We start from the raw sequence: 13,980 nt of genomic DNA, 5'->3' as shown, positions 1-13,980 counted from the left end.
GTTGTGGGTCCTTCTAGTTGTGGCATGTGGGATGCCGCCTCAGTGTGGCCTAATGAGTGGTGCCATGTGTGCTCCCAGGATCCAAACCGGAGAAACCCTGGGACACTGAAGCAGAGCATGCGAACGCAACCACTCAGCCACGGGGCTGGCCCCATGACCCATGTCCCTTTACGGTTGCTTTCTGGAGGTCGTTTGAACCACTGTGAAGTGTGCAGTTCAGTGGTGTGGACAAACTCACACTGCTGTGCCCCCACCAGTAGCAGGCTGTGTGTGTGCGCTCCGTGGCTGGCGGGCACGGCGCTCTCTACGCTGCCAGATCCCACGAGTTTACTGTGTTGTTCAAGTCCTCTATTTCCTTATCTTCTGTCTGGTTGTTCTGTCCCTTACTAAAAGTGGGATATTAAAATTCCAACTATTATTGTACAACTGTTTATTTTTCCCTTCAATTCTGCCAATTTTCCTTCACATATTTAGGTCTGTTATTAAGAATGTAAAATGTTTATAATTGTTGTATCTTTTTGCTGTATTTAACCTTTTACTAATATATAATGTCCTTTTTTGTTTCCTGTAATCTTTTTTGATTAAAAGTCTACGTTGTCTGATATTAGTCTAATCACCTTTGTTCACTTTTGGTTACTATTTACATGAAACATCTTTTCCCATCCTTTCACTTTCAACCTATTTGTGTCTTTGGATGTGAACCGAGCCTCTTTTACATGGCATATAGTTGGATTATTATTTTCTTAAGCCATTCTTTCCATCTCTGTCTTTTGATTCGAGAGTTTACAACAAAGGTTACAATAATATTAGCCTTCATAATTGTCCATGTATTTGCTTTCTCAGAGATCTTTATTTCTTCACAGGGCTTCGAGTGACTGTCTAGTGTCCTTTCATTGAACCTTGAGCATTTCTTGCAGGGTAGGCCTAGTGGTAGCAAACTCCCTCAGCTTATAATTATCTGGGAACGTCTTAATTTCTCCCTCATTTTCGAAGGACAGCTTTGCCAGATATAGGATTTGTGGTTGACAGTTTTTTCCCTTCAATACCTTGACTATATCCACCCACTGCCTTCTGGCCTCCAAGGTTTCTGAGGAGAAATCTGCTCATGATCTTACCGGGACTCCTTGTATGTGATAAGTCGATTCTCTCTGGTTGCTTTCAAGATCCCCTTGTCTCTGACTCTGGAGTGATTATAAAGTATCTTGGTGTAGGTCTCTGAGTTTAATGCTGCTTAGAGTTAGCTGAGCTTCTCTGATAGTTACATGCATGTCTTTCATCAAATTTGGGAAGTTTTCAGCCACTATTTCTTCAAATTATCTCTCTGCGCCTTTCTCTCCCTTCTCCTTTGGGATTCCCACAATCCACACACTGGTCCACTTTACAGTGTGCCAGAGATCCCTTAGACTCAGTCCACTTTTCAATTTTCTTCCTTTCTGCTGCTTAGACTTGATCATTTCAAGTGTCCTATCTGCAAGTCCACCGATGCTTTCTACTGCCTGCTCATGTCTGCTTTTGAATCTCATCAGTAAATTTTTCATTTGAGTTACTATACATTTCAGTTCCAGAATTTCTTTTTGGTTCCTTTTTATGTATTCTACTTCCTAACGATGCTTCCATTTTGTTTATACATTGTTCTCCTGACTTTGTCCACATTTTCTTTTAGCTCTTTGAGTATCTTTAAGACAGCTGTTCTAATGTCTTCGTCTAGTAAGCCCACCATTTGGTCTTTCTCAGGGACAGTTTCTGTGGATTCCTTTTTTCCTTTGAATGAGCTATACTTTCCTGTTTCTTAGTATGCCTTGTGAATTTTTGGTGAAAATTGGACATTTGAATCTTATAATGTGGTAACTTTGGAGATTACATTTTGGCTGTTCCCCAGGTTTGCTGTTTTTTTCTTTTTCAATGTTGAACTTCTCTTAAAATAAATATATTCCTTGTCTTCTTAATCAACTATCTAACAAGAGGAGAAAAGTTAAATAAATCCCTAGCACATTCATATGACGTACTATTACACATTCATTCACGCATTCAATAACTGTTTATTAAGTGCCAGGTACTGTTCTAGCTGCTGAAAACATAGCAACTTGTTAGAATATAAACTCCACAAAGACTCTTGGAGTCTGCTCTGCTCATTGACATACCCTAGAACCTACCAAACAGTAGGCACTGAATAGATATCTGATGAATAAATTAATGCATTTCAATGTGATAAGGCTTTACAGAGTTAACAAGAATATATATATATATTTCTTTTAAAGATTGGCACCTGAGCTAACATCTGTTGCCAATCTTCTTTTTCTTCTTCTTTTCCCCAAAGCCCCCCAGTAATAGTTGTATATTCTAGTTGTGGGTCCTTCTGGCTGTGCCACTTGGGACGCCACCTCAGCACCACTTGCTGAACAGGGCCATGTCCGCGCCCAGGACCTGAACCAGCAAATCCCTGGGCTGCCAAAGTGGAGCGCGAACTTAACCAGGCGGCCACAGGGTCAGTCTCCTATGAATACAATTTAATTTACTACACTTTTCATATGAAATTAGGGTTTTAAAAGCATTCTATAAAGAACACAGGTACCTATAAATGTACAGAGTTTTAATGTCAATCATACCTCAATAAAGTGGTTTTAAGAAAAAAGCAACTTACAAAAGAAAACAACAGTCATTCTTTTAAAAACAAAGGCATGGGGCCGGCCTGTGGCTGAGTGGTTAAGTTTGTGTGCTCCGCTTTGGCGGCCCAGGGTTTCACCAGTTCAGATCTTAGGCGTGGACATGGCACTGCTCATCAGGCCATGCTGAGGCGGCATCCCACATGGGACAACTAGAAGGAGTCACAACTAAAAATATACAACTATGTACCAGGGGGCTTTGGGGCGAAAAAGGAAAGATAAAATCTTTAAAAACAAAGGCAGCTTCAAGTGTCCTGGCATATCTAAATGAGTGTAGTATGATTCTACACATATATACATACACGTCCACCATTCTTTAACCAACCCAAGAAACATACCTTTACAATGTACTGCAACGGCACCCTCAGCATTTTCACAAATATCCAGAAATTCTTTGACAATGGCATCAGTAGGGGTGCTGCCATCCGCAAAGAAAAGATCATAGTGATCGAAGCCAGCACTCGTAAAGCGTTTGGCATCATACATCCTTTTATTCAGACGGACAATGGTAGTCACATTGTGATTCTTAAAATACGGAATATAAGCCTCAGGAGAATGTTGGTGGTAACCTACATAAAGAAATTCACCAGATGTTGTGAAATCAGAAAGAAAACAATGGATAACAATTTCACCTGTAATTCACCAGGAAACAGTATGAATATTAATTTGACTATAAGTTTGAAAAAACAAAAAAGTTAAAATCCAGGCAGAATGATGTACTAAAATGACCACGCATACTTAACTACTTAAGACAGTCAAGCTTAGTCTAACTCTTCAGCATCTTTCAAAAGAAAATACAGAAGGGATACCTTTCTTTCTTTTTTTTTTTTGTGAGGAAGACTGTTGCTAAGCTAACATCTGTGCCAATCTTCCTCCATTTTATGTGGGATGCCGCCATAGTGTGGCTTGCCAAGCAGTGCAAGGTCCATGCCCGGGATCCGAACCTGCGAACTCCGGGTTGCCGAAGTGGAGAGAATGAGCTTAACCACTACGCCACCGGGTTGGCTATCAGAATGGATACTTCTAATAATAAAACTATACTGGTCTCATATTTTTGCATACCACTTTCAAGTCTTGTTCTTGAATGAGGTCCACAGAAGGCAAGAAATCGGTCTGGTATTATCCAATTTAAATCTCCATTTTCTGCTTTCTGCAAAGGGAAAACCAGTACAATTCATTTTTAAACTTAATCTCCTCTCCACACCCCTTCTTAATACTGTGTGTCTGAAGGACTTCAAATCCATTTGCTTTAGCACGAAAACATAAATGACTATGAGACAGAAAACTAAAATCTAGCTGGCTATGACTATTCCCAGGGAACAGTCAGTTAACTTCTAGTCCTCATCACTTTCTATTAATGGCATTTCTTTGCCAGGGTGAAAATTTCTTTGCTAGTCTTTGGAAACTGGAGCTGACTGCTGCTATCCACAATCTACCTAAGTACTTCGGTTATTTTATCTGAGCAAATTTTCATGCAGTTGTTGCTAATTAATAAGAAAGCAAACTTTTCCATCCTGAGGGATCTGGAAACTTCTGTTTTTCTGAATAGCTAACTGGCTTCCAATATGAGCAATCTTGACTCCTTGAACAAACAAGAGAAAACTATGTATTTAGGTTCTTGGCTTCTCAATATTTACTTTTTATTTGTAGCGAGACACCTTTCCATTATTTCACACTTAATAAGAGGGTCAATGAAAAGTTTTCAGGAAACCCACCAGGAAATCCAAAATTGTAAGTATAGTGAGATCACACTATGTCTCTAGATCAAAACATGACTATAAACTGAGATTTACAATGCTTCACTTTCTGCTATTACACCCTTTGGATTGAGTTACCACCTCAATTATTGTAATATATAGTTCAAGACGAACAATAGAAACGGGTAGACAAAGACTTAAGCAGGAAGAAGGAGATAGTTGATAGTGGAGGAGGAGAGAACTAGTGATAAAAACAAGATCAATTAGCTTTGCAACTGGGGTGTGTATATGAGTACCCAAGAACAAGTAAGAAATAAACTCAGAGTTGCTTGAACATCTATCTACAGGCCAGGCGGGTAACCCATAACCAATTTACTTGACTCAATTATTGGTGAGCCCATGTTCCATGCTAAAAGGTCTAAGCAGAAATGAGGACAAGTGTTGCCAGATGTTCCAATTTTGAAGTGAAGCCAGAAATATGGAGGGTTTTTTTTGTTTGTTTTTTGTTTTTTTGATGAGGAAGATGGGGCCTGAGCTAACATCTGTTCTAATCTTCCTCTATTTTGTATGCAGGTCGCTGCCACAGTGTGGCTTTCATGAGTGGTGTGTAGGGTCATGCCCAGGATCCAAACCCACGAACCCTAGGCCGCTGAAGCAGAGCACATGAACTTAACCACTATGCCACTGGGCTGGCCCCAGAAATCTGGAGTTTTTAACGAGAAACCCGTGATTAGATTTCAATGAATCGTAGGCATTATAGATTATAAGATACACCCTGAATTAGAGAAGTTGAAAGAGGAAAAAATGGACATGATGGAATCAATGCAAGACAGTAATCCCAAAATTTCTAAATACACTGCAAAGACTAAACCAAACCAGTCTGTGAGCTACCCGTGGTCTGCAGCTACCTAAACAGTTCCCTGTGCCTCGGTGCAGCTTCACGGAAAGCAAGAGGCGTTTGTGCGTGACCCTGCACCTCCCTGCAAAGCTGCAGTTTCCGCACTCGTGACAGGGAAGCTGCTCAGACCCTATGACCCCTTAGTCACACACAAGGGCAGCCCTGTTCTACAGCGAAGAAACTAGTTTCTAGTCATTTTGCTCACCTAAAAAGAGAAAGTAGATTTTATCTTTAAATGTTTAATTTTATAAGGACAAGCACAAAAAAATGGTGTTAATAATTAAATTACACTCAGTAGTTTAAGGTCGTAATTAAATATACATTGAACTTTAGAAATGTATTGCTATTACAGAGAAGGAAAGATAGGGTTGGCCCGAATGAATCACCGATATGCTTTCACATCTTTGGCACATCACAGTAATGACTGATTGTAACTATCAACCCATTTCATCAACAAAATGGTTCAGTTATACCTAAGAGTTTAAAGAACAGCTACTTTAAGAAAGTGACTGCGAAAGAGCAGTTATCTGAGGATTCCAGATGGCGCTGCACAGAGCACTGTCCGTGGAATCACTCCATTCTTAGTGAGAATGTCTGCTCAAGGTAACTCAGTTGGGATAAAAAGACTAGATTCCACCAGTATTCTTGGCCGAAAAAAACCTGTAGCACAGCATCTTAGTCATTTCTTATTCGGAAGGTGGAATGGTAAAATCAAATTACTTACTCTTTTAAAAGAAAAAACACACCAGATTAAAAACTGTAGAGGACACCTGTGGGTTTCCCTGCCTGGACTCTCTTCTCCCTTTTTTCTATCTGTAGAGTTTGATAGGGCTGACCCCACCACTGCAGCTCCTGGGATGGCCAGCGTATTCTAAACCCACCCACCCCTAACACAGTGTGGTTCAGGGCTAGGGACAGGACGTAAGCCAGGCCAGTGAGAGGAATTCGTCTTCTGCAGGGGCCTTGAAGTCAAAGCTGCTGGTGGCCATCTTCATCACTGCTCAGGAGGGCCGGCCTGAACAAAACTTGCTTCAGCCCAATTTCTGGTAAGTGTTTGAGCACCTGAATCTGGTCATGTGTGACGTCACACCTGCTCCTGGATTTTTTTATGTAAGTCAATAAATTTTCCCCTTGTTATTTAAGCCATTTGTGTTTACTTTTTGTAATTTGCAAACAGAAGTGTCCTGACTTCATACAAACAGAAGGTTATAATAAAAACAGATATCTTCTCGAGGTAACTAAATGTATAATGACTATTCGTCTCATCAGATCCTATGTTAAGGGTTTAATAAACATTATCTTATTTAATCACTAAATGAAAGTCATCAATACTAAAAAAATTTAAACTTCACATTAAAGAGAAATGCCTAGGAGCACACTCATACACTCTGGGAGGATGCATTGAATGCAGAAATCGCCACTAAGAACAGGGACTACAGAAATGGTGGTCAGAGGATAAAGATTTGACTTTTTTTACTCTATACAGATCTAAATTGTTCAACTTTTTAAAAAGCAAGAGTATTACTTCTGTAAGTAAAACATGAATAAAAGAGTTTTTAAAAGGAATATCCTTGAAAACTTACTTCATAATGTTCATATTCATCAAGGTTAAATGAGTTGAAATTAAGGAAGCCATAATGCATTGCCTAAAATCCAAAGGAAAGCTTTTAAGAACAAAGATGCAAATAAGGAAACAATTTCCAATCCAATTGCCTAAGAATAAATATCAGAAGGCACCCCAGAAAAGCATTATTATATTTGGATTATGTTCCATTGAATAGTTTTTAAAGGAGGTGGGCTATGTCTTTTAAACACTTCCTTTATTTGGAAAATTAGTTATAACAACGTATTTTAATGTAATTTGATTTTTCCTTTCCCTTCATCAATCATCCTATCCATGCAGAACTAAATAATCCAGCCTTCAAAGTCACCCTACTAACTTACTAGACCAACACTACTCAGGTTTCAAATATAAGGTATCACCCAGGGGTCCCTAAATCCATAATGCAGGGGGAAGAAGTCAAGGCTAGTTTATCCCAAATAAATCCCACACACTTCATAAATACCTTCACTTTCAAGTTCTTCTGAACAGTCTTCAATTAAGAGATTAATGTTCCCTATACCAAAGACAGCCCAGAGATCAACACTAAAATTCAAAATTGTGAGGGAAAAAAATTCTTTCAGCAAGAAAAAAATGCCTAAAATGTCTGTTCTATTCTGTAGCCTGACTCTGAGTGGCAGTGGGCAGGGCACGCTAAGAGAACTAGGCAGAGTGTCTCTTCTAAGACAAGGGCAAGCTGGAGGCCCTAAGAAGTGGCCGCTGCTCCCCAGTCACTGGGCCAGACAGAACCTAAGCAAGAATTCTTGACCAGCAAGGTATTCTTGGTTCAAAAGAGGAGGCTCTGTAAACCCAGTTTTCAAAATTTAAACTCTGAAATACGAATGAAAAATAAGAACACTACATACCAAACAAAAGTCCCTCACTTTATAAAATATGGTTAAGTTCTAATTCCAAGACCAAGTCCATAAGGAATTTTATTTCTTTGAATTCTAAATACTCAAGTTATGTCATGATATTTGGACTACAGCTGTTCCCAACAGAATGATATAATAAAATGTAGTTTATAGGCAATTTCTATTCTCCTTTGAATTTCATAAGGAGATCCTATTAGAAGTCACACTAAAATTAAAACAATTACATTTATAAATGTTTCATATATGCAATAATCTTCAAAGTCAGTCACAAATAAAAATGTTTAAATTGAAAATTAGAAGCTGTCAACTCTTCAATAAAATTAAATATAGCATGAAAAAAGCAATCTTTGGCCTGTAGTTTCAGCTAATTAGACTTTAGATACAATATCTGATTGAAAAAACTGAGCTAAGAACTATAGAAACTGCTATAGAATGTTATAGTACACCAGTCCCGAGGCCCTCAAAGTTTTTCTTCTCTTCTTTTAAAGGTGGTGGGAGTGGAAGGAGCCCCAGGACCAGGACCAGTATGCCGCCTCCAAGGGGTCCACCTGGCAGGGACTGTGACTGCACCTGCTGTCTGTCTGTCTCCTGACAGCCCCCTCTGCCTACCCCGCCTGTCCTGAGGCCTGATGAAGCCGCCCCAGTGTGTGGCGACCACCTCAGTCAGCTCCACACACCAGAGTCATTGGACTCCAACCCCCCCCAAAGTAAGTTCCATTTGTCACTGCCTGATACAGGAAAAAGGTACACTAATTAATCTCTGAATGTGCGTACTAATTAGTCCTCTCATTTCAACCCATAAAACTTCTCTCAAAGTAGAAAGCCACTATGTTTCATTATACAAGAAAATAAACTTGGGTTCCTTTTGCCTCTGAAAATTTAAGTCACATAAAACACGCGATGCTGTTGAAGGCTTCTTTGATCCATGGGCTACTCATTCACAGTTCTAGCTTCTTGTACTACCCTGACATTCAAGAAATACTCCTGCAGGAGGGACTGTTACAAGCAGGGCCTGCTGCGTCACCTAATTCCAGGGCACCCCATTCAGTTAGCCCGAGATGTGAAGGGTGTGCCCTGGAGTCAAAGACTGCAAGCAGTCCTGGATATAAAACACAGGAGTTATTTTAAAATAGCTTTGACAAAGCAGGTAGTGACCTATTTAGTTTCATATAAAATCTAGTAACAAACTAATAGGCTATCCAAATTCTTCTGTTGAACTAGAAATTGAATGCTTGAAGATATAAAAACAAAGTGTTTGACAGTTACTGTGCTATGGAAATGTCTGTTGTAAACAGGATTAATGGGAATCAGACTAATAAAACACATAAATCAAAAAGAACTTGGAAACCAATAATCTATTTTTTTTCTTTGAAATCACAACACACTCAAAACCAGTTCTGGATTTAGAACCTAATTACATAACTGTCTCTTATTGTCCCCTGTTGTTCAAATGGCTTTCCCCCTACTCATACAAAGAAGTATTCAGATTCAGAATAAACTGTTTTCTGGTTTGGTGTCATGCTAATGCTAGGGGGCAAATGGGACACCTCTGACATCATACGCATCTTGGAAGATCTGTGGGGAAAAGGCCTCATCTTCCTTGGACTGTACTTTAGTTCCCCAAAACAACACTGGGTGCACCCCACGAGCCACTTACCTTCTTTACTGCATAAAAACAGTCAAGAAGTGTAATGTAGAAACTGCAACTCCCATAGGCAGCATCTCTGAAATTCCAAAAGTATGGAAATACAAAGCTCAGTTAATTTAATTTTCTGCAGGAGACTTACCTCAAGATGAAGCTGACTAGAATTTAAAATCGAACGTATTCAGGACCAGACTCAAAAATTCTTCCATTTTGGTTTTTAAATAAAGGATACGTCACCAATAGAAACTGCACTGCGGTTTCCACCTGCTCCAGTAGATAGCGTTTTACAGACATGGATCAATAACGATCCCTTCCTAAATTTCAAATGATCTCTCTAGATCATTTCTGCCATTGATTGCCAAGCTTCAAAAGTTTCTTTTTGAGTTCAACCAATCAATATGTACCCCTCCCCCACAAAGGGCAAGGCATTTGAATTTTTTCTTCAAACTGGAAAATACTATATCAAACTGTTAACACGGAAGTGATGCTGTATATACGTGTGTGTGTGTGTGTGTGTGTGTGTGTGTGTGTGTGCGTGGAAGCATGTGAATGCTATCTCCATCTAAAGAGGAAAAAAATATTGGGAAATCAAGGTAATATTTGAAATACTAGGTGCAAACTAAAAGGCATCTTGCTCCTTTCATTATGCTTGCATAATTTTTAACAATTTAGTGGGATAACTTCCTTCTGAGTCTTAAAGGACAACGGTACCAATAAAACCAGAGGAACTAGGGAGTCAATCGCCTTTAGCACAGACACTCTACTCTTCAGGAAGTGCTTCAGTCAGTTTACAGACAACTCTATCCAACACTCCATCAATATCTACCAGTAACCTCACCACAATCTCTTAACGTAGTTAAGATTTTGTCCAGAAAAATAAGGCACTCATCCATGCCCACCTGCTTCTCCTTTTTGGCTACTCTGAGCCATTACAAAGGGAAAAACTTTTGGAATTAGGTAAGATAAAAATTAACTTAATTGTGATCCTTCTAGGCTGCCAAACACCTGTGCCTATCTGCATGGTACTTATTTGGTCCCTCAATGGATCAGCTTGCTACTGGAGCCACTGTTAATTGCCTGCCTTGGCTGGTTTTCACACTGTAATACTAATTATCTGAAAGATTAAACTGCACACTTTAAATTTTTAATTCTTGCACAAACTTTACGATTTTAGAGTATTACAGCACCACTAAACTAACAACAAGGAAAAGGGCATCCTTTTCAGCTAGAAACGTTTTAGACGTTACTGTCTGAATTGGTTAGAATTACTGAGGTGTGCTTTATGCTGGCCTTCACGAGGACTGGCCATAAGGTCTCACAAGTCTTTTTGTTCTGTAAGCTTCTGAATTTAAAAGCTGCTCTTCTAAAGGTGGAAAAGGTCTCCATCCAACCTAGAAAATGACTTTACCAATAGCTCATTGGCAATACTCAGGAAGAAGAAAACCAATTGCCCCCTGGGCAAGCAGCACCCGCATCCCCGAACTTGTCAGACATGCTGATGCTCAGGCTCCGCCCCAGACCCACGGAGCCAGGAGTTCTAGGGCTGGTGCCAGGCAATCTTTGTTCTAACAGTCCTCCAAGTGATCGTGATATATGCTCAAGTTTAAGAGCTACTGACCTACAGAATCAACACAAACACTTGATTTTCACGCAACAAGGAACATTTTTAGATAGAGAAGCTAAGGTGGGAAAATGAAGTAGTTTAGCCTAAATCAAAATCAAAATTACCAGTGGGGGAAAAAAAAATCAAAATCACCAGTGGAAATAGGAGGAACTCTCAAATTGCATCCCAATGTTTTTAACCACGTCTCCTCAGCTGACTATTTTTATTATCTTCTTAACCTACTGATAATTCTTTGCCAATCAAGTTAAAGGCATGCTGATTCTGTCTGTGGGACAACTTGATGCATTTACTCAATGCATATTTTTTGAGAACCTACTGTGGGTGAAGCCCTGCTCTAGTAAACGATGATTCGACAAGATTTCATCTGGGCTCAGCTAAAGTTCTGCCTCATACACTGTACAATCTGAATAGACAAGAATTGTTCTTTATTCACTCATGTTCATTTCATTTACACCTCCGACTTTAAACACACCTAACACCTCCTTCTTCCCATCCAAGCAATCAGGCTTCTTTAAAAGGGGAGAATAGCACCTACAAATCTGGATCTAAGCATTTGCGTGTGTATGGTGGAGGGACCCTTGCCAATAAGATCATTTAACAAACTTGGAAAAGCAGATAGAATCAATGAAGGAGGGTTGTCTAGAAACTACAATGTCAAATAGTAGTTTAAAAAATAACAGCTTTCACAGTAGCTTGTATTTTTAATAGTTAAAAACTGCAAATAACCCCAGTGTCCCTCAAAAGGACAATGGGCAAACAAAACGTGGTATATTCATAGAATAGAATGCTACGTAAGCAATAAAAATAGGATGAACTACCAACACCCGGCAGCGCGCATGGATAAATCTCACAGACAGTATGTATTTAAAAAGCTGGGTCCCAGCTCTCCAAGACTGCATACTGGATGATTCCACGGATATGAAGTTCAGAGGTAGAAAAACTAACTGCTGGTGGTGGAAGTCGTAGCGGCAGTCACTGACTGAAAAGGGGTGGAAGGGACTCTTCAGGGGTGCTGGCAACGTTCTGTACCTTGAATAGTAGTTACATATACACACACTGAAGTTTACTGTGCTATACACATAATATTAGCAGGTCTTGTAACTGTATGTAAGCTATACATCAGTTTAAAAAAAGAAAAGATTTTGAATGTTCAACAAATGTTAGCTCAGGACTAGGCACCACTCCAAGGTTTATACGCAGGATGTTACTTAATCCTCACAACTCCATTAGGAAGATACTACTACTGTTCCCGTTTACAGACTAGGAAACTAAGGCTCACACTCAGAAAGAACCATAGAGCCATGAGTGGCAGAGCTGAGAGTCCAACTCCCAACTGCCTGAGGTCAACGGCCAAGATATTAACAGCTATGCAGTACTATTCTTCAAGAACACAGAGAGCAGAGACAAAAAAACCAACTAAGAAGCAAACGAGTACTACAGGAATACCAAAGCAGCACATGTTCTTCATAACAAGGATCCTAAGGCATTCGGAAAACACTGAACTACAGCTTACACTATTTTTTCACTTAGAGAGGCAGAGAAATATCTAATATAATTCATTAAGAAATCATATACATATGTATACATACATATTTAAACTCAGTGGCTGAAGAATTATATCTAAGTTGATTAAATATTGCTATGGAGCATAAAAAGAGGTTATTAAATGTACACAAATGCTATGCATGCACAATCCCTCGTTAACAATACTTTGTTAGCAATTATATTTATTCTATGCACTTGAAGTGGCATGGATAAAAGACAACAATGTAATTTCTTTCAAAATATTACCAGGCTTTATTAATTCTGATGGGCCTACTTTCTAATTAGTCAGTTCTATAGAAAATGTAAATGTGGTATACATTTCTATAGTAAAATGTGGTGAAGCACCAGGTGTTTTTTTGTTTGTTCGTTTTTTGCTGGGGAAAATTGGCCTTGAGCTCACATCTGTGCCAATCTTCCTCTATTTTGTACGTGAGTTGCCACCACAGCATGGCTAGCGATGAGTGGTATAGGTCTGCACCTGGGAGCTGAACCAGGGCCACCAAAGCGGCACGTGCCAAACTTAACTACTAGGCCATGGGGCCGGCACCAGATTTTTAAATCTGTCATAGGTCAATACTTTTGTAAAATACAATAATATTGTACCATTACATACTCAAAGTAATGCAATAATCTTATATTAGAAAAATGGAAGGAAAAACTACATAAAATACAAGCTCAAATATTCTATTATTTGATTCCACAGACATAAAAATACTCTATTAAATTACAATAAAAGTTTCTAAAATCTTCCTGTCGATTCCTGTACTTATCACAGACCAGCTTGAGTTCATCGGCCACACTTGGAGAAACAGTGCTTTAGATAAACCAAGTAGCCGGCAACCACAACTGAAGAGATTTCAAATTTCACAAACCTGAACTGTTTCTAGCTAAGTCCTGTTTTCTACAGAATTACTGACTTTTGCTCCTGGGACCAGAAGTAACTAACTTTATTTCTCAGTGCCAGACACCAATAATTTTAGCCCCTGTATTTAAATTTACACAAAATCTCTTTTCCATCAACAGTGTTCCATGCATCCTTACGTGGATTATGTGAAGTGTGTGAGCTTCATCCTATTTCAGGACCTTGTATTATAATCTTTAAGAATGGCACTATTATAAAGGAGTGCCAACATAAGAGTTCTGTGGAACAAAACTGTCACTGTATAGTAACGTGCCTGTGACTCAGGGAACACAATACGAGCATTTCTTCTAAAGGAAGTACATGGTAGCTGTTATATTACAGGTTGAGAAAGAAAGTGGAAAAAAAAAGAAGTTAAAAAAAAAAAGAAAGAAAGAAAGTGGAGAACACCACACTTTAGAAACTTCATCCTACCCACCTCAAATAACAGAATACTTAAGATGATCCATGAGCTAAGAAGAAAGGGGCTGATACTGAGGTCAAAGCAATTCTTCTAATTTGCTAAATCACTAAC

General features: G+C 39.2%; 1 protein-coding gene across 45 annotated transcripts in view; it reads right to left on the bottom strand.

Moving 5' to 3' along the window:
• The window catches only part of CDC14B (cell division cycle 14B), a 92,600-nt gene that overhangs the window by 25,815 nt on the left and 52,805 nt on the right, over positions 1-13,980 (bottom strand). For 34 of the 45 annotated variants that reach the window (XR_011531385.1, XR_011531386.1, XR_011531387.1 and 31 more), the window contains 4 exons: positions 9,391-9,457; positions 6,842-6,904; positions 3,726-3,813; positions 3,002-3,232 (listed from right to left, as the gene is read on the bottom strand). Coding sequence is in view for 37 of the 45 variants with exons in the window: in XM_070589881.1 (XP_070445982.1) it covers positions 3,002-3,232; positions 3,726-3,813; positions 6,842-6,904; positions 9,391-9,457 (449 nt within the window). In the remaining 8 variants the exon portion in view is untranslated. The remainder of the gene's footprint in view (positions 1-3,001; positions 3,233-3,725; positions 3,814-6,841; positions 6,905-9,390; positions 9,458-13,980) is intronic. The other 11 variants (XR_011531389.1, XR_011531395.1, XM_070589872.1 and 8 more) reach the window with 1 other exon arrangement.

The sequence above is a fragment of the Equus przewalskii genome, chromosome 22 (assembly GCF_037783145.1).
Source record: "Equus przewalskii isolate Varuska chromosome 22, EquPr2, whole genome shotgun sequence".
In the NCBI taxonomy this organism is placed as follows: Eukaryota; Metazoa; Chordata; class Mammalia; order Perissodactyla; family Equidae; genus Equus; species Equus przewalskii.
Note: the sequence above shows the minus strand (reverse complement) of the source record. Positions and strands in the feature narration are given on the sequence as shown.